Source organism: Huiozyma naganishii, chromosome 10 (assembly GCF_000348985.1).
Source record: "Huiozyma naganishii CBS 8797 chromosome 10, complete genome".
In the NCBI taxonomy this organism is placed as follows: Eukaryota; Fungi; Ascomycota; class Saccharomycetes; order Saccharomycetales; family Saccharomycetaceae; genus Huiozyma; species Huiozyma naganishii.
Window position 1 is genome coordinate 334,449 of NC_035931.1, and position 18,311 is coordinate 352,759.

At 49.2% G+C, this 18,311-nt stretch overlaps 11 protein-coding genes across 11 annotated transcripts; 5 read left to right on the plus strand and 6 right to left on the minus strand.

Moving 5' to 3' along the window:
* Positions 1-124: 124 nt before the first annotated feature.
* SEC63 (protein-transporting protein SEC63) lies at positions 125-2,077 on the minus strand (the record flags this gene model as incomplete). Its single annotated transcript, XM_022610189.1, has 1 exon — positions 125-2,077. The coding sequence occupies one exon, from the start codon at positions 2,075-2,077 to the stop codon at positions 125-127; it is 1,953 nt and encodes a 650-aa protein (XP_022466510.1).
* A 408-nt stretch (positions 2,078-2,485) lies between these two features.
* Positions 2,486-4,276, plus strand: KNAG0J01850 (uncharacterized protein; the record flags this gene model as incomplete). Its single annotated transcript, XM_022610190.1, has 1 exon — positions 2,486-4,276. One exon carries the CDS (start codon positions 2,486-2,488, stop codon positions 4,274-4,276), a length of 1,791 nt encoding a protein of 596 aa, XP_022466511.1.
* A 605-nt stretch (positions 4,277-4,881) lies between these two features.
* On the plus strand, positions 4,882-6,138 carry MOD5 (tRNA dimethylallyltransferase; the record flags this gene model as incomplete). The annotated part of the gene is made up of 1 exon (XM_022610191.1): positions 4,882-6,138. One exon carries the CDS (start codon positions 4,882-4,884, stop codon positions 6,136-6,138), a length of 1,257 nt encoding a protein of 418 aa, XP_022466512.1.
* Positions 6,139-6,689: 551 nt separating this feature from the next.
* OSW1 (Osw1p) lies at positions 6,690-7,490 on the plus strand (the record flags this gene model as incomplete). Its single annotated transcript, XM_022610192.1, has 1 exon — positions 6,690-7,490. One exon carries the CDS (start codon positions 6,690-6,692, stop codon positions 7,488-7,490), a length of 801 nt encoding a protein of 266 aa, XP_022466513.1.
* A 199-nt stretch (positions 7,491-7,689) lies between these two features.
* DAP1 (Dap1p) lies at positions 7,690-8,133 on the minus strand (the record flags this gene model as incomplete). Its single annotated transcript, XM_022610193.1, has 1 exon — positions 7,690-8,133. One exon carries the CDS (start codon positions 8,131-8,133, stop codon positions 7,690-7,692), a length of 444 nt encoding a protein of 147 aa, XP_022466514.1.
* Positions 8,134-8,371: 238 nt separating this feature from the next.
* Positions 8,372-10,819, minus strand: TRE1 (Tre1p; the record flags this gene model as incomplete). Its single annotated transcript, XM_022610194.1, has 1 exon — positions 8,372-10,819. One exon carries the CDS (start codon positions 10,817-10,819, stop codon positions 8,372-8,374), a length of 2,448 nt encoding a protein of 815 aa, XP_022466515.1.
* A 271-nt stretch (positions 10,820-11,090) lies between these two features.
* On the plus strand, positions 11,091-12,518 carry SPT14 (phosphatidylinositol N-acetylglucosaminyltransferase SPT14; the record flags this gene model as incomplete). The annotated part of the gene is made up of 1 exon (XM_022610195.1): positions 11,091-12,518. One exon carries the CDS (start codon positions 11,091-11,093, stop codon positions 12,516-12,518), a length of 1,428 nt encoding a protein of 475 aa, XP_022466516.1.
* A 22-nt stretch (positions 12,519-12,540) lies between these two features.
* Positions 12,541-14,832, minus strand: NIP100 (Nip100p; the record flags this gene model as incomplete). Its single annotated transcript, XM_022610197.1, has 1 exon — positions 12,541-14,832. The coding sequence occupies one exon, from the start codon at positions 14,830-14,832 to the stop codon at positions 12,541-12,543; it is 2,292 nt and encodes a 763-aa protein (XP_022466517.1).
* A 92-nt stretch (positions 14,833-14,924) lies between these two features.
* MRPL40 (mitochondrial 54S ribosomal protein uL24m MRPL40) lies at positions 14,925-15,815 on the plus strand (the record flags this gene model as incomplete). The annotated part of the gene is made up of 1 exon (XM_022610198.1): positions 14,925-15,815. The coding sequence occupies one exon, from the start codon at positions 14,925-14,927 to the stop codon at positions 15,813-15,815; it is 891 nt and encodes a 296-aa protein (XP_022466518.1).
* Positions 15,816-15,931: 116 nt separating this feature from the next.
* On the minus strand, positions 15,932-17,230 carry COX10 (protoheme IX farnesyltransferase; the record flags this gene model as incomplete). Its single annotated transcript, XM_022610199.1, has 1 exon — positions 15,932-17,230. One exon carries the CDS (start codon positions 17,228-17,230, stop codon positions 15,932-15,934), a length of 1,299 nt encoding a protein of 432 aa, XP_022466519.1.
* A 110-nt stretch (positions 17,231-17,340) lies between these two features.
* Positions 17,341-18,261, minus strand: RPN8 (proteasome regulatory particle lid subunit RPN8; the record flags this gene model as incomplete). The annotated part of the gene is made up of 1 exon (XM_022610200.1): positions 17,341-18,261. One exon carries the CDS (start codon positions 18,259-18,261, stop codon positions 17,341-17,343), a length of 921 nt encoding a protein of 306 aa, XP_022466520.1.
* Positions 18,262-18,311: the final 50 nt, after the last annotated feature.

An 18,311-nucleotide genomic window follows, 5' to 3' on the forward strand; every position in this document is an offset into this window, starting at 1 on the left:
GGCATTGGTGGACCAAGAGGTGCAGTTCGCTCTCTAGCTGAGTTATAAAGCAATATTATAAATATCTATATACTTATTGGTGTGCGTTCCCTCGGGAACTGTCTATCGTTTACCTGCGAAAGGTTTAGCCTGTGGCATCCTCTTCGACCTCCGTGTCTGTGTCTATATCGGTGTAATTGCTGTCCGATTCGTCGTCGTTTTCATCATCGTCGTCGTTCTCGGAGTCCGACGCATCGTACACGTCATCTGCAACCTCAAGTTTAGGAGGATCGCGGACGTTCATCGTCATCGTTATATCGATATCGGACCCGAAATAGTCTGTGGACTTGACGATGACTCTGAAGAAGTACTTGCCGTTCGCTGGTGGAGCCTGGGTACCCAGTGGGATATTGATGGTGCCAATCTCCCAGTCTTCTGGGTTGAATTCTGCGTCGAGATCCTTGACCTTTAATTTATCGAACTCGTTGGATAAGTTCTTCAGCGAAAACCTTTCGACGACGAATGGTGATTGTATGATCTTGTTGTCCTTTTGAGTGACCACTAGACAGCACCATGCGTTGCGTCTCTTTACGGGGAACTTTGGTGCAAAGGAATACGGCATGATTGGTTGTTTGGAGGCCCTTGCGTATGGGTCCTTCATATCCTCGAAATCTTGGGATTCTTCAAATCTTTCCGATGGAAACTTTTCTGTGGTGATGATTTTATGCTTTGCGGACCGTACCAGCACTTTTAGTGAAATGTAGCAAACGGCCATCGGAGTGACGTACTCTTCGCCGGGGACTATGAAGTCTGCCTTCAGTAACCTGAGGAATGGGATGTTGGAGGCGACTTGAATGGCCTGTTTCAAATGCGTTGAGTCAGTTATGCCTAAAGTTCCGCCTATTTTCGTCTCGTCCAGAGTGAACAGTTTACCCAACGTGTGGACATTTGCATCGGATTTCTTGTATTCTGCCTTGTTCACGTTTGGCAGTTGTAATATTTCACCGTCTGTGACGTGTGGGACAGCCTGGACAATACACTTGAAGGTGTCTAGCGTGACGGTGGCGACCTCGACGTTTCTGAACCCTGTTGAGACGTCCAGTAGGCCGTACAACAACGAGTGGCATTTCGCGACGATCCTGTACTTGATTTCATTCTGGTCCCCACTATCCCTGCGGTTAAGGTGATCGTTCAACAGTTTTTCGAAAGTGGCTGCGTCCAGATTTGGGTAGAACTGTTTAAATTCCTCCGCATGGGACAACCATTTCAAAATCAGTGCCACAGTGACTATCTCAGAAGGTTTATGGTTAACCAATCTATCAACGAAATAGGATGCGGTCTTGGTGGCGATCCCCTTCTTGGTGTACGACTGCGTCTTGCTCCACCATTTGGATACAATCACTGGTAAGACGAGCACAAACGAAAGAATGTACAGTGTGACAATAATCGGCGAAGACGTCGCGTCGACAAGGAAGCTGGGCAGCGCGATCCCGTGCGTTTCCGACTGCGGGCCGTCTGGATGCCCGTACGTCAAGTAGTTGAATCTAATGAGTTCATCCGTGAGAGACTCGTACGCCTTTGTAATCTGTACGTACTGTGCCTCCAGCCCTTCCCTATCCGCCTCGGACAGCCCCTTGGGCAGTTTATCCGGATGGAATTTCAGCGACAGTTTCCTGTACGCGGACTTGATGTCTTTGTCCGAGGCACTCGACGAGATGCCCAGCAGCTCGTACGGGTCGAACATGATCTTGGCAGACTCCCTGATGGCGTCGCTCGCCCCGATCCGTTGCACCAAGTACGCAACCAAAATCCACCCACTCACCAAAAGCAGCGTCCGTTTCTTGAACAAGACACTCCTCTTGCGCTGGAATTTCTTCCGGAACCGCACTATTTCGCTCTCCGTGAACTCATCGTTCAAGGACGCAAGCAATTGACCACCGTCTGCAGCTTTACCACCGCGAGAATCCTCACCAGACGGAGCCCAGACCAGATGGTAAACCTCGACCGCGGTCAGCGGAACGAGCGAGACCAGCAGAATGGTCAGCAGGAAAAAGGGCCATGTCTCGCTGGACTCGTCGTAATCGTAACTCAGCGCCATTTCACCTAGGAAGCTCTTCTGCTGCCCCTAACAACCAACAAAACCCTTTCAACCTCTCAACGGGCGCTGGTGCAACGGTTCAAACGCACTCGAAAACACGTCTCGAAACTCATTTCAAATATCAGAAAATTTTTCAGTTCGTCGAAAGTGATATTTATTTTGCAGTTTTGGCTTCAAAAATCGGTTCAAAGTCATCGGATTCAGACGCGATGGACCCCTCCGGGGAGCGCTTTTGAGAGGTTGTTGAGGTCTGCAGAGCTAGGTCAGAAGTGCTTTGTGTTGGGATTTGTTTGGAATTGCTGTCTGCTTTTGAAGGGCTTTTTTTTGGCCTGTGTAACGGATTTGGATTGGATTCTTCATCCAGGGGACAGTTGTGATTTACAGGTAATTGTTGACCGAGCACGCGTCATGGACGGTTTCCGTAATGGTACGGTGGGCCAGAGACCTGTAGGAAGGATGAAAGTTGGCGTGCGAAATTGGCAGAATGCCACTTTGCCCGATTTGGTGAACTTTGTATCGAGAAACACAGGGATTGCATTGCTGGACCCGATCGTAGAGGGCCCACTCGTGATAGGGTACGTTGCGACGCCAATGCAGGCGGACCAACTGGTGCGATGGAGCGGTGTGAATTTTGCTGGTGGGAATCTGGTGTTTGAGGCGATGGGAGCGGACACCGCGAACACGTCACACACGATAGAGTTTCTGCGCAGCGTAGTGCTGAAACGGTACGACCCGACGACGAGACTGCTCAACTTGGGTGACCTGTACAGCGACCCGGACTTGCAGCAGAAGGGGATGCTCTCCAGTGTCTCGACGCGGTCGAGGACAATTCCTGCATTGGTCAAGATAGCCTCCCAGGACCCCGCAGTGGTTGTCGAGAGTATAAACCTGGCAGGTAACAGACTGAAGGATTTGGCCTGTTTGGAGTCGCTGCCGGAAATGTTGCCCCGTTTGAAGAACCTGTGTCTGGCGAATAACCTGCTGGCCTCCACGGGGCTGTTCGAGTTTTGGCGGCGCAAGTTCAGGGACTTGTCGGAACTGCTGATGGTGAACAACCCGGTGACGAAGTACCGCGGGTACAAATCCGACATGCTCGCCATATTCCCCAAACTGGTGATATTGGACAGCGTAGTCGTTAGAGACGCCACCAAAGTGGAGGCCGTGTACAAGTTCCCCTTCCCACCAGCACAGTTCTTCTTTGAGGACAACCAACTGGGACCAACCATCACAGACTTTGTCACCAACTTCCTCAACTGCTGGGACAGTGATAGGAATCAGCTTATGGGGCTCTACATGGAGCAATCCCAGTTCTCTTTGTGTCTGGACTCCTCGGCAGTTGGTCGGAACGTCTCAGGAGCGGATCAGAGCCCACCTTTTGGTCATTACTTGACCCAATCGAGAAATACACTCAAAGTTAGCAGTGCGAAGACCTTGGAACAGAGACTAGGGTTTGGCCAGTCGCAGATCAGTACAATCTTTAGATATCTGCCCCGCTCAAGGCACCATTTGTTGGAGCAACCGACAGAATACAAAATGGAATCCTTCTCGTTCCCACAGGTCAACGGGTTTGTGGTCTGTCTACATGGATACTTTGAGGAGACGGAAGCACCAGAACTGAAACAGGAAAGCAGTCCAGCTAAACCAGGAATGAGAACGAGAAGGTACGCTAACAACTTCAATTCGAATACGAAGACTAAACTAAGTAAAAAGAGCTTTGATAGAGTATGGACGATTGTACCAGTATCCAACGGCGGATTGGTGATAGCATCGGAACTCCTTACCGTGAGGGCGTACGCGCCGAACGCGTGGTCGATACCCCTGTCGCAGTCGAAGGACAGCTCTCTACTCACCTCTCCTCCCGCAGGGTATCAACCGCTTCCGTCGATAAGCGCCTCGGCATCACCGGGGATTCCGCCGCCAATGTCTGCTGGAACACCCATTACACCAACGGCAGCAGGCGGTGCAATGTCGCCCCCGACGGCAGTCGGAACAAGTATGTCAACATTCCAAATCCCACCAGATGTCCAAGCTCGTCTGAATCCAATGCAATTGGACACATTGGCGAAGATCCACCAATTAACAAAGCTGAACGCAGAGTATACGTTCATGCTGGCAGAGCAAAGTGGCTGGAATTTGGAGGTCGCGATGACGAATTTCCAGAATAGTGCGGCCACACTACCGGCAAATGCGTTTACCTGAGGACGTAACAGTGCTCTAAAGGGGATATCCCTACTTTATGCTAACCATTGATTCCCTCAAGAACTACGCATCGAACAAATTATACCCGTATATAGCGGGGGGGCCTATTTGAATTGTTTCAAAACGGTTCCCAGAATTAATGTCTGAATGAATTATACACATTTTTAAGCGCATCTCGACTGTGTTTGTTGAAGCAGCGTGCATAAGAACAAACGTAATGGGTACTATTTCCAGATAATTCCGCTGAAGATACTGCAATTCCTTCAGCAAACATGTCTCTAGTTGTAGCGGGTGTTGATGCCCTAAAATTATAGTAATTTAAAGTTATATGTAAAAGAAACTGACAGTTTTCAACCTGGTATAAGGTACAAGGTATTTAAGCGTTTGTGGAGTCTCTAGAAACTGTTACTGACTCGTCCATGTGTCAGCGCGTAGTACCTTATTTTTTGGGATATCGAAGAGTGAAAAAAGTGAAAAATTTTAGTGCGATGGCCTCATTACAAGGTACTTGGAGACTGTGACGGACTCAGTTTAACTGCTTATGGTTTATGCTATTCAAGAAACTTTGGTCTTTGACAATCCGTTGGCAAGGTCGTTATAGGAATATGGCTACAGATGTACGCAAAAAAATACTTGCAATTGTGGGCACGACAGGTGTTGGCAAATCTGACCTTTCGATTGAGTTAGCAGAGAGGTTCAATGGTGAGGTGATAAATGCCGATTCTATGCAAATGTACAAAGACGTACCGATCATCACAAACAAGCATCCACTTGTGGAAAGGAGGGGAATTCCACATCATGTAATGAATCACGTTCCCTGGGACGAAGAGTATTTCATACACAGATTCGAAAAGGAGTGTCTGGAAAGGATTGAAGATATTTTGGAGAGGGGTAAAGTGCCTATTATTGTTGGAGGTACGCATTATTATCTACAAATTTTGTTTAACAAAGTGGGGAACAGTGTGACTGACAGCACCAGGGCAGTAAGTGACGAGGAAAATAAGATCCTAAACTCTGAAAATAGCAATCTAATTTACAGTACATTACAGAAGCTTGATCCTGAAATTGCAAGCAAGTACCATCCGAATGATTTACGAAGATTACGCAGAATGCTCGAAATATTTTACACTACAGGTACCAAACCAAGTGAAACTTTTAAACAACAGAAACTTACGTTGAAGTACAATACTATTTTCCTCTGGCTTTACAGCACTCCCCTTGAGTTAAATAAAAGACTAGATGACAGAGTCGATAAAATGCTAGATTCTGGTGGGATGCAAGAAATAAATCAATTGTTCGAGTATTACAAAAGAAATAAGCTTACCCCGGAACTAATGGAGAACGGTGTATGGCAAGTGATTGGGTTCAAAGAATTTCTGCCTTGGTTAGAAAATCCAGAAGGTTGTGAACTTGAAGAATGCGTTGAAAGAATGAAGATTCGAACGCGACAATACTCAAGGAGACAGGTGAAGTGGATCCAGAAAATGCTGGTTCCTGATATCAATGGAGAGGGTATTTTCTTGCTAAACGCCACTGACTTGACAAAATGGCACTTTCTAGTGTGCGACAGGGCAGTTTCTATTACGGAACAGTTCTTGAAGGATGAGCTGATTACTGCAGTACAGGCACCAGAGGAGTTAGCAGCTCTGTTATTGCGAGACCAAACTTTTGAACGGAAGAAGCATGACGATTACAAGCATTTCATTTGCACAATTTGTAAAACCCCAGAAGGCGAAAACCTAACAGCCATTGGTGAGAAAAGTTGGAACATCCACTTGAGAAGTCGAAGACATAGAAAGAACCTTACAAGAGGTTCCAAAAAGGCAGAATACGAAAAATGGAAGGCAGAGAATGGGGAGTAGAACTGGGATGAACATATCTGCGATTACATCGAGAATCAAATATCAAGGGATACTCCAGAGCTTGTATCAAGTATTGGCCTTGGTTATTTTCGGTAGCCTTTAATTAGACAGAAATGGACTGGACGTGTTGTAGATTATAGCTGTTATATGCATAAGCGTAATTTAAACCATCAGGTGTTCAAGGATAGGTTAGATACGGATCCTAACTACGGAAAGCGACTTTCACTATTTTCAAGTAAGATACTATTCTTACCCCCGTTAACAATAGGTAGAGTAACGATATGTCCTGCACTTAAAACATGATAGATGATTTAGTGAAGGTCAGGCAAAAAGATCATGCAATTTTTATTATCTGTAGAACTAGTCTATCAAAGGATGTAAAACAGGTTGACGTTCCGGCACCAATATCTTGATTTTTAACATTTGGTATTATATTTCAGTTATTTTTGAACTTTTGAAGCCAAAATCTAATATGATTTTAAATTAAAAAGGCGTCTGCTACGACACAAAAGTACACCTTCAATAACGGTAAAGCAGCATCGCATTCAAAGATGAGGGTACCACCTAAACCAAGAGCAAGTAGGCTTCCCAGATTTCTCATTAGGGTGAAAAATGCGGTTTGCTTCAAAAGATTGAAACTCAGACGGAAGAACAAACGCTTGAATAAATTGCAATATAAGCAAAGTATGCAAGCGGCAATTACCAATTCTGGCCTTAGGGTTGAAGACACCTTCAACATTCCTACCAATTTTTTGCCCCGTTCTGCAAGAAACAAACCGTTACTGATTGCAAACTTTAAAAGGGGTTGTGATAGGTCTCCTGAGGTTAAGATACTGCAAAAGACAAGGCTAAGAAGACTGTTCATGAGCAAAAGAAGAATCAAGATGAAGTACTTCAATTACCACGACTGCAAAAGGAACAACGAGATTAATAATGTGGCGGAACAAACAGTTCACAACAATACGATGCAGTGTGCGACGAACGTTCATACAATCAAAACTTTGACACGAAAGAATGCAGACGTTAGGGTGATATATTACAGTGATAATGTTGTTAAACGGTTCAGTCCTGAGAAAAAGATGGAAACGGTAAATGGAGAGGTGTCTCCTGAATATATTGAGTTCACAGGCACAAAATCTGTGAAGATAGCGAAGTATCCCTCCCTTCGGCGCAAGGGGAATCACACAACTACTCTAACAGGCTTGTTCGCTCCTACAGAAGTAAGCGAAGAACCAGAAAACCTAGGAACTGTGAGAAGATATGACCTGACTTCATGCCAAGGGGCCACAACCAATTCACATTCTCGACCAGTGCAAACTCAAACACTGACGGGCCGGGAAGAAAACATTTAGCGAATCGTGAACTTGTGCTTGTAGGTTCTTCTGGCGTACGTTGAATAAATAATGTGAACTGGAACCAAACATGACTCCACAGACACGCGCATAAATATATGTATATAATCAAAAGAAAACAAATACGATGTCAGTGCGAGATACTCTCACTCCCACACTACCCTACCCCTTATATAAGGCTACCCCAACGACCTGGGGCTCATTCATTGATACCTGGTTCCGGTTCTAAAGTGCCAATGCAAGGATACTTTCTTTCGAAATACTCCAGCCAATTCTGCAAAGCCGTTTGTTCCTTCTCCGTCAAGTCTATGAGATCGTCCATTGGTTCGTTCCACTCTCTGACCATTTCGAAATCAAACGAGTTCTTCGCAAGCCCTCTGGAGGCATCCTTCCCGGCAAAATTGTTGTAAGGCCCACTTGGCCCGTAAAAGGATCTCCCAGCCGTACAGTCATACACCCTGCCCTTGATTGCTATGAATATCCTTTCGTCATCGTGTCCATTAAACTTGTAAAGCGTTCTTGGGTAGAAGATACCCTCGACGAGCGGGTCTGGTGCATTGCTCGTAAAATCAGCACCGCTCAACCCAGTTGGGTCCTCCGATTCCCGGCCTCCACCAAACAGAAAATTCTTCACAAAAGACATACGTTCAAACTAACGAGGAACAGCTAGAGATCTCGAGGCCACAGGATTCCGCCAAGAACCGACATATACCTCGAGGTTCAAAATTGTTGAAACTTTATTACTTGATGTGATAATACGATTATATAAAAATATCGTTCCTTCCTTTTGTGGGTGCCTTGGAACGACGAGATCCGCGATGATCTGCACACCCCATATCGAGCCCAGTCGGCTCTGCTGCTGCTGCAGACCCCGCGGTCACTCAGCGGAAGGAGATACTGCCGTCGTTCTCCTCGATGAAGTATTCGGCGGACTGTTTCAAGACCTTCGCTGCGATGTTGAGTTGTTCCTGGGCGGTCGCCCAGTCCTGGCGGTCGATGGCGTCCCTTACCGAGGGAAATATCCAGCGGCCGTTACTTGCGTCCCCAGTCCAGAAGGTAGGCGAAAATAGTATGTTCTTGTAGAAACTCCGGTCGTAGGGGAACCCCGCGAGCGAAAGCTGCCGCCTGCCAACGTTGGACAGTTTCCTGTTCCATGTCCATCTGTGGACGGACACAAGCGATGGCTCAATCCCGTCCTCTTGCACAATCACGAGGTGACTCCACGCTTTGACCCAATTGTCCCACTCTATCCCGATACGTTTCCACGTCGATATGCCGAAAAAGAACGGTTTCGTGTTCAGACGGTCCCCGACTTCCTCCTTCAGTTTGTTGAGTGCGCCTTCCACGATCGAGATGTAGTCCGCGATGTCGAACTGTATATATGCGTTGTCTGACAGTTTCAATATCGCGTTGAACACGTACAGCAACAAGTCTTGTGCCATTTCGCCCTTTTCCCCATCCCGTATCATGTCCTGTATACTGCTGAAAGTATCCTCCGCTGTCTCTACGGGCAACTGTCTGCTCTTAATCTGTGGGTGGGACAACACTGTGACTGGAATCCCATTGGCCATGTACGGTATCCAGTCTCCGTATTGTTGAACGTGTTCTACGTTCACGTCGAACTCCATCTTGGGCAGTTCGTTCTTGAAAAGATCGTGCAACAATGGGTGCGTTTGGACGTTCAATTGCTTCGTGTCGTCCCATATCCCCAGTTGCGATATGTCTATCAAAGAATACGTTTCATCTCTTAACGCAGTCATCCTCTCCTCCATTAGTTCCGTCGCACCTGCGAAATTGAACTCGGATCCACCAAATGAGATAAAATATATGTTCCGTAGCGGTTTCCAGTTGTACTTATATTTCATTTCTTGGCAGATCTCGACCAACGATAGAAGCATCGCGGTCCCGAAACCAGGGTATCTGGCACCATGGTTGTTGGAATTTCTGGACGCACCTATAATTATAGCTTTGTCTGTTTGCTCCCTGCCCTCTATTTTCCCTATCACATCGTATACCGGTTGTCTCTCCCTGACCGCAGTGACAACCTTTAAGTTCGCCTTCACATCGTCGCTCTGTCCACTAAACGTCCCGTCACTGTATTTTATGCCCTTGTCAGTAAGTTGTTCCAGTATTTTGTTCCCCTGGTTGTACGAAAGAGGGACCACTGGGATCCTTGGGACCGTTTTTGCCTGGTTGATGTCTATTTCGTCAGTCAGGGGGCCATTGTACCCTGGTGTTAGAATGTCACCAGTACTGAACTGCGGGTAAGAGGCCGGTTTCGCCTGTACAAGGTCTCCGTTATCCCCATGCTTCCCAGTCATAAAGAGAACACCTTTCGCTCCATATTGCTCTGCCAGCAGTATTTGTTCGTTGGGGAACGTCGAATACTTCAACATTATTACGAACTCGGAATCTAGAAGACCTTGACTCTTTAAATCCTCTAGTTGTGCCTTTAAACCCTTATCACCGTAGACAATATTGACGTTCTCCAGGGCTCCATTTGCTGTCAGTGGGCTGAAATTCTCTGTAGACAGTTGCAGATCCACAATGTCACCGTTGGCCAGTTTTATACTCAATGCAATATCTTTTGGATAGTTCGAATACGCCTTGTACTGGAACTGTTTGATCACTTTCACCCCGTTCGCATCCATGGACTCCTCAAGGTAGTTCATGATAGCAGTATCGCCCTTTGTACCGGACATGTGTGGGATGGAACTAACGTACTCCAAATCTCTCTCCAGTTTCGAAAAGTCCATCGTCTGTCTGGCGTACTGGAGCAGCATCTCGTGATCCGAGAACATACCACCAAACCTGCTCGCATGGTTGTTGGGCAGGAACCCACTAGCCATGACGACCCACGCGATGGTCGACATGAAGATGATGTAGAAAAACCTCCTCAGGATAATCGGGTTCCCGATCTTGTTAAGATAGAAGTCTGTCCTTTCATCAACGACAACCAGAAGCTGCGCCAGCGGGTCCATCACCTTCTGCCTAACGGGTCTAATCACATTTATGTTTAGGTTATCGATCAGCCTCCCGACCTTCCCAGACATGGAAGTCAAAGTCGACTGGCCCTCCAACGGCACATCCTCCACATCCATCTGTTCAAAGGGCACAGACCCCGGGACAGACCCAGAACCGTCATACATTGGTGGGTCCACGGGTATCTCTCCACCGGGGAGCAACCCGACGTCTTGCGCCCCGCTGGACGACGCCTCTTCTAACACATCATCACCGCCACTGAGGGTGCCCGAGGCCGCACTAGTCTCAACGTCCTCGCGCGCAACACTCTTGTAACCCCTACCAAACGACGGGATCTGGAACCTCATCAGTGCTACGGTGCTGCCAACAGTCACAAGAGAAGTCTTCAGCGAGTAACTGTACAACTCGACGTTCGAACCGGTTTCTGTTCGAATTTATCCAAAGACGAAGAAGTTCCTCAGAGACAAGGCATCTGCGAGGGAACGAAGATTGAGCAGTTCCACAGAGTGTCGTGTTGCTAGTGTTGGTTGCTCCGTTGTGTTGTGTTGGTGTAGATTTCTCTTTGATAGGAACTGGACGCTTCTTCATTGACCCCGGGACTGAGTATTTTGAATCGGAATGAGCGAGACAGCAGATGGCGGAGTTCCAGAGATCCAAGTGGTTGGGTCGAACACTGGTAGGCGAAGTTACAACATTGCCATGATTTGTGATTTCTTCTTCCCGCAATTAGGGGGTGTCGAGTTCCATGTGTTCCACCTGGCTCAGAATCTCATCGAGTTGGGTCACAACGTTGTGATCATCACGCACTCGTACAAGGACCGTGTCGGGGTCAGATACTTGACGAACGGGCTGAAAGTGTACTACTGTCCGCTGTTTGTGCTGTACAGGGAGACGACGTTCCCCTCTGTGTTCTCAATGGTGCCCATCATCAGGCACATTCTGATCAGAGAGCAGATCGATATTGTGCATTCGCATGGGAGTGCCTCTGCGATGGCACAGGAATCGATCACCCATGCGAACGCGCTTGGGATGAAAACAGTGTTTACGGACCACTCTCTGTACGGGTTCTCTGTGCTTGGGTCGATCCTGTTGAACAAATTGCTGCTCTTCACGCTGGGGAACGTCGATGGCGTCATTTGTGTGTCCAACATCTGTAAAGAGAACATGATGGTCAGGTGCGATATGGATCCCGAGAAACTGTACGTGATACCGAATGCTGTGATCAACAGAGACTTCAAACCGAGCGATTCCGATATCATTGCAAGGAGGAATAAAGAAAGAATCACAATCGTCCTCATTTCAAGACTGTTCCCGAACAAAGGTGCCGATCTACTGTGTAGGATCATTCCAACGATATGTGATCAACATCCAGACGTGGACTTTTTGTTGGCAGGTGACGGTCCCAAATTCGTGGAATTGCAACAAACCGTGGAGTCCTGCAGATTACAGGATAGGGTCAAGATGCTCGGGGCGGTGCCGCACGAGAAGATCAGGGACGTACTTTGTCAAGGCGATATATACTTACATGCGAGTTTGACCGAGGCGTTTGGCACTGTACTGGTGGAGGCGGCGTCGTGTGGTCTGCTGATCGTCACGACAAAAGTCGGCGGGATACCTGAGGTGCTTCCCGAACATATGACTGTGTATGCGGAAGAAACTTCTGTTTCCTGCATTACAGAGGCAACAAACAAGGGTATCTCGTTGTTTAGATCCGGCGCTATTGACACGTCCACTTTCCACGATGAGGTGGCAGAGATGTACGACTGGATGGATGTTGCTGAGAGGACCACTCACGTTTACGACAAAATCTTTGACGAGGCATCACCAGACGACAAGGACTGGTTCAAGATGATGAAGAATGTATACTACAGGGATGACGGAATATGGGCGAGGCATCTGTTTGTGTTATGCGCTATTGTGGAATATTTAATTATGAATGTTCTGGAGTTCTTACAGCCGGCAGCTAAGATAGAGAAGCCGCCTAAATGGCCACGGAAAATAGTGAAAAAGGCTGTGCGACAGAGAGGCTCTCAGTTACCCCCATGAAAAGGTATAATACAACAATAAATTAGCATTTAATAGCATCATGTATGGCATTCTTTACATTCCTCCGGTTCCTCTCGAGCAGAGCGATGTACTTCCTATTGGAACAACTGTCACCGTCAGTATTTAAAACACCTGATTGATCAACAAAAGACTCCAAACCATTGGCCAGCAGGGAGAGTTTTCCCAGCTGTAGGCCATGTACATGACGCTTGGTTGATTTTGATGGCGGCGTGGCATCGTCGTTCAACCAATCCAAATTTGGTCTCCTTTGCGAGGCTATTCTGCTAAGGTTATCCTTCAGAGCCCCTTTCAAATCTTTAATCTCACTCAACAGGTCAATCCTGTCCACTGTATCACGTTGCAGTACGTAATTGTCTAGTGCACCATTTGGAATGGTATGGTATTGTTTTAAACTGGATAACTTCAAGTCCTTCCTCAATATGGTATTTGATTTTCGAAGTTCCCCCAGTTGTTCCTCTTGCAACTTTTGGACTTTGGTCAAGTTTTGTACTTTGGTCTTCAAGGCGATATTGAGTTGTTCCTGCTTTGTAGTTCGTGCTTGTTTCCCCTTCATGATTTCGATTTTAACGCCAAGTTCTTTAATCAGTTGTTCCTTTAGAGCAAGCTCCTCCGTGTAGTGTTTGTCTTGTTCTGGTGAGGGGAGTGTATCGAGCACTGGTTCTGGAGAAGGCAGCTCTTTCTTGGGAGGGAACTCTTTTGGTGTACCGTTTACCGAAGGATTTCCCACCAAGTCCTTTAAAAGAGTTTCCAGTTTTTGGAATTGGCTTGGTAAAGTTTCTTGGCCCATAACTGATAAACATTGCACAAGATCATCTATCAAAGGGGCCACGCCAGCGTGAATTTCGACGTTCCGTATCTTAACATCGGTCAAAGTCTTTTCAATTAGATCCAACAGCTGTGAGTATCTTTCGTGCAAGGCGTTGTTATCAGTATCCTGTAGAATCTGCGGCAAGACATTCTGGAAGACATACTTGTAGATAGATACCATGAATGCGGCACTGCATTTCAAAAGAGGATCGCGGTCAATGCATTGAATGACATTGTTCCAGTTGAAGATGCCCTCAGTCAAATCTTCCCATCGCTGTTCGTTCCACAACCTGATATTAAACAGGTCATTCACCGTAACGACCCCCACTACGGAACCTAAGCTTTGGCAATGCAGCACAACCGTTTCTAATATCGTTAACCGGAGCCACCTCTCGGTATTTGGTTGGTCACTCTGGGAGAGTTTGAAACGAATGAAACTCAACATGGGGGATAGATCCCTCCAGGGGATCCGTTCGGTACCGGCCATGTATTGATGAAAGAAATCATGGTAGATTGCCGTCTTGCTTACTTGTTCCTGCAACAAGGCGACTTGCGAATTCAGTACTTCAATCTGCTGTTCTCGGTCAGGCAATTCCCTCGTGATGAGAGAATCTAGTTGACTGGACAAAGTATCCGCTTCCGCTTGCGCTCTCTGCTGGGACATCTTGAAAGTGGACAATTCTGTCTGTAAACGGTCCAACTGGTCTTCCAGATCAGCGATGCGAGATTTATACTTGCTCTCCATGGATTCCAATCTTGCACTGAGATGCTCCAACCCGGAAAGTTCCTGCTGGAGGGACTGCACATGAGTGGTCAACTGCGAGTTTGTCTCTGTCAAATGGACAACAATGTCGTCCCTGTACTCTTGTGAGTCCAACTGTTTAGACAATTCCGCGATGCAAGTCTGCTGAGTGTGCAACTGGGATTTCGCTGCGGCAACAGCCTCACCTAGTCTCTTATTCTCCCTGATGAGCGTCTCCCTCTCTGCCAGGACCAGCGTGTACCGATTTTGGAGATCCTGCGGTGCAACTGACACCCCCGCAAGCGCATCATCAAACCTTTGTGCAAGTTCTGTGTGCTCCATGGTGAGTCTCTCTAATTCCCGGTCACGGTCTACCAAACGGTGCTCCAATTGGGTCCTGGAGTCTACCATCCGTCGAATCTTGTTTTCCAGCAGCGCGATAAGTTTGCGATTGGCCCCTACACTACGAGCGGGAACCCATAGATCAGCAGCCCTGACAAACAGCCCACATTGTGGTGCCACTGAGAAGTACCGCACCCCACCAACCGACCCGTCGTTCCTCCCCTGGGGCCCATCGAGCTCCAACCCGACCCACTCCCCGGTAGCAAACCGCACGGGCCCGCAAATCCGCACCGTCGCGGCCACCCACTGCACATCACCTTGACGCACACCAACAACGACCCGCTGACCCTCCGTAACGCTCATATTGGGTATTATGGACTCCGATCCCAACCACCGTCTCATCGCCTTCTGATATCGAATTGAAGAAGAAGTTGTAACGAAGTACCAACAACAACGACAACAGCAAGAACAGCTCAACTAGTCCAGGACACGCCATGTCGTTCAACTCGAGACACATATCGAAGGCCGGTGCGCGGATCATGGAGCAACTGGCGCACCCGACGCCCGGGGTCGCTCGGAAGCGCGAGTTGGAGGCGTTACGAGCGGTCCCTTCCTTCCTGAGACCGGACTTGCCGCGGGTGATGGACCCGGCGAAGCGGTACAGGACACCGCAAGAGTGGCTGTTCATGCCGGGGGACCGTGTTGTGATCATGAGGGGTCCCTGTAGGGGCAACATCGCCGTGGTGAGGGAGCACGACCGCAACACGAACGGATACCTGCTGGACGAGAGTGGTCCACAAAGGACCGTTGTCGTTCCAAGAGAGTTCTGGCAGGAGGGACAGGAGTCGCACGTTGTAGCGATGCCCCAGGCTCTGAGGAGGCAGGATCTGCGGTTAGTAGCAGAGATCGAGTCCCCTCAGGACGATGGGAAGTTGCGCACCGTCGCAGTGGACAATGTCATGTTCGAGGGGGAGTACTACGACAAGTGGTACCGTCGGAAGATGCCCTACCGATGTGTGTTTGGACAGCGGGACCTGGTGATCCCTTGGCCGCGGCCGGAACCGCAGGAGACGGGCACCTTAGGAACTGATCCTGGTGTCGCTCGAGAACAGTCTTTCTGGGTGGACTCTCTCGTGCGCGGACCCATCCCATCTGCTGCTCTAGCGACAGTGCGCAACCCGCACTCGAAGTACAGACGTGGGAAGCTTACGCCGCGGGACATCAAGCGGCTTGTCGCTCCGGAGATGCCCGCGATGCCCGCGATGCGACAACGCAAGAACTCATCGCAACACAAGAAGCAAATGATCACAGACGAGGACATCGAGCTGATCGGTTCTCGCGTGCAGCAATTCCTCGAGTCCCAGACAACGACGACACCAAAATGACTCTACTGAGAGTCTCCTGTAAATAGAGAGAGGGAGAGGACCGTTGGTACAAGTCAATAAATAGTGTATGTGTAGATGTATGTATGTACATGGATATGAGATTGACTATTTGTCCTCTAAGGTTTCATCGGACGGTCGTCCCGCGACCAGAGGAAGTCCCACCTCCCGCGCTTGTGTAGGATCGCTAGGAGGAACACCGCCGGGAGTTGCAAAACACTTGCTAGCATTGTCCTTCTAGCATACGTGTTGGCGAGTTGGACCCCCGCGGTGAACTTATTGCGGTCACCAAGGACATCCGCTGAGTAGTTGCGTCTTTGCTGCCAATAGAACTTGAAGCACCAGTATGCGAGCCATGCGTTGGGCACCGCTGAGTCCCAAACGTAGTACTTGTCTGTGACCCCCAAGTATGCTAGCATCGCACATATGGGGAACATGAGCAGAGCGTACCTGAGAGCGACGCGGGCATTGAGTCTTGGGTTGACCCACGCGGTCATACGGTACCCTGCGTTCCTGTACTGCATTCGGACGCTATGTGAGAGGGCGTTGAAGTGTGGGAACTGCCAACAGTAGAGTAAAGCGGCGAGACACCAAGCTGCAGGGTCCTCGAGGGACGACGCTGCAGCCCACCCCATGAGCGGTGGGATCGCACCAACGAGGGCGCCTACCCATGTGTTGACGATGCTGACGCGCTTCAAAGAGGTGTACAGCCATGCGTACAGGGGGATGTTTGCCGCTGCAAGCAGAGCAACAGTAGGGTTCACTCCGTAGTAGAGTGTCGCCGTTCCAGCGAGACCTATTAAGCAGGAGAAGGCGTACGCCTGCTTTGGGGACACAAGTCCACGTACGACGGGTCGAGCCTGAGTCCTGAGCATCTGTCGATCGAAATCTGGCTCTCTGCCCATGTTGATAGCGTTAGCGGCACCCGAGGTGAGTAGGGTCCCCGTTGTGAGGCAGATAAGTTGTCCCAGGGACGCTGCCTGTGGTGACAGAGCGTAAGAGCAGATAGCGCTGAGCATGACGAGTGTTGTGAGTCTCGGTTTCGTCAACTGGTAGTAGGGCATGGCGAGCTTTGCGAGGGAGACCCCAGGGGAGGTAGTATCAATTGGTCTCGTCCTTCTTGCGTGCTGCACGGACTGCACGTTGAATGGGTTTGCACCGGCCGGCGCCGCTGCTGCCGTTTGCAACTCCCCATCGTCAGTGCAACGTAACCTACCGACGATGTTCCCCCCCAGCGGTCGCCTCGTGAGGACGACGTTCGGCGTGAAGTCAATCGCTGCCGTGTTGAGATGGTGGGGTGGTGCCGGATGATATCCCTGGACCCCGTGGGACTGACCTGCTTTGGCGCACTTGGAGACCGCACGCACCCCGAACACCCCGACACGAACACCGCCGCTGACCCTCATCAGCAGGAGCATTGGTCGTGCAGTTGTTGTAGTAGTTGCAGTTGTAGTGGTAGTAGTTGTTGGTTGCAATTAATGCAGAACCTGATTACTTACGGAGTTGTACTTATAAGAGCAGAGCGGAGTCATGTCGACGCTGTCTGCGGTGGTGAGGTCGTAGTTGTCGTAGTAGTAGTCGCCGTGGCCAGCTTCTTGTTCTGGATCTTGTTGTCGATGAGGTTTTGGAAGGCGATGATGGTGCGGACGAGGTTTGCAGCGTATACGACCATGAGTTCGTCATTCGTCTCGACGGTCAGTGCGTGTTGCAAAGGCGTAGAGTCCCCCAGCACTGGGAACAAGTTGAACACATCTTGAAGTTTCCCCAGAATAGCATGGTTGGCAGGGAGGTCCCCCCCTGGGCCGATACGGTCCAAGTACGAGACGATCCGGGCGAGTCTCGACTGTAAGTTCTGCAAGGAGTGCAGTTGAGCGGTGAGCCGCACGCTCAGGGGCCCAGCTGCTTGGTCCCTCTCGTCACGTAGCAAATGCTCGACACCGATCTCCTCTGCATCCTCCGCGCGGACTTCGCAGGGCAAGTGTTGGAAGAACTTCTCTGTGGCGGACCCGTCGTCGTTAATCTGTTCGACAGCGGCATAACACTCCACGGGGAGACCCGCACCAGTCTGCTTCACGTCAATCACGGCAAGCAAGGGGTTCGCAGTGTACTGTCTGAACAAGTCGTTGATCTGCATGTCTGAACGACGCAACTTCGGACCGGAATGGTACCATCCAACGAGTTGCTCACTGGCGTTGATCTTCCTGAACATCTCGCACATGTTCTCGATGTAGTTCTGGTCTAGAAACCACACCCCAGTGGCCAGATCCTCCTCGAAGGGGATCGCAAACGAGTTCGTGACCTTGACACTCGCCACACCACCAACTTTCTCCCCGAGCAGGACACCGACAACCCGGGTCTCTGGGGGGTGAGGGCCCATCACGACCCTGTCGAAATGGTCCAGCACAGACAGCAGCACCAGCGGCGCAACACTAACACTCTCACACTCCATGGCCACTCGTCGTTGTAGCGCTTTGTGGCAGTAGTAGTGGTTGAGGTCTT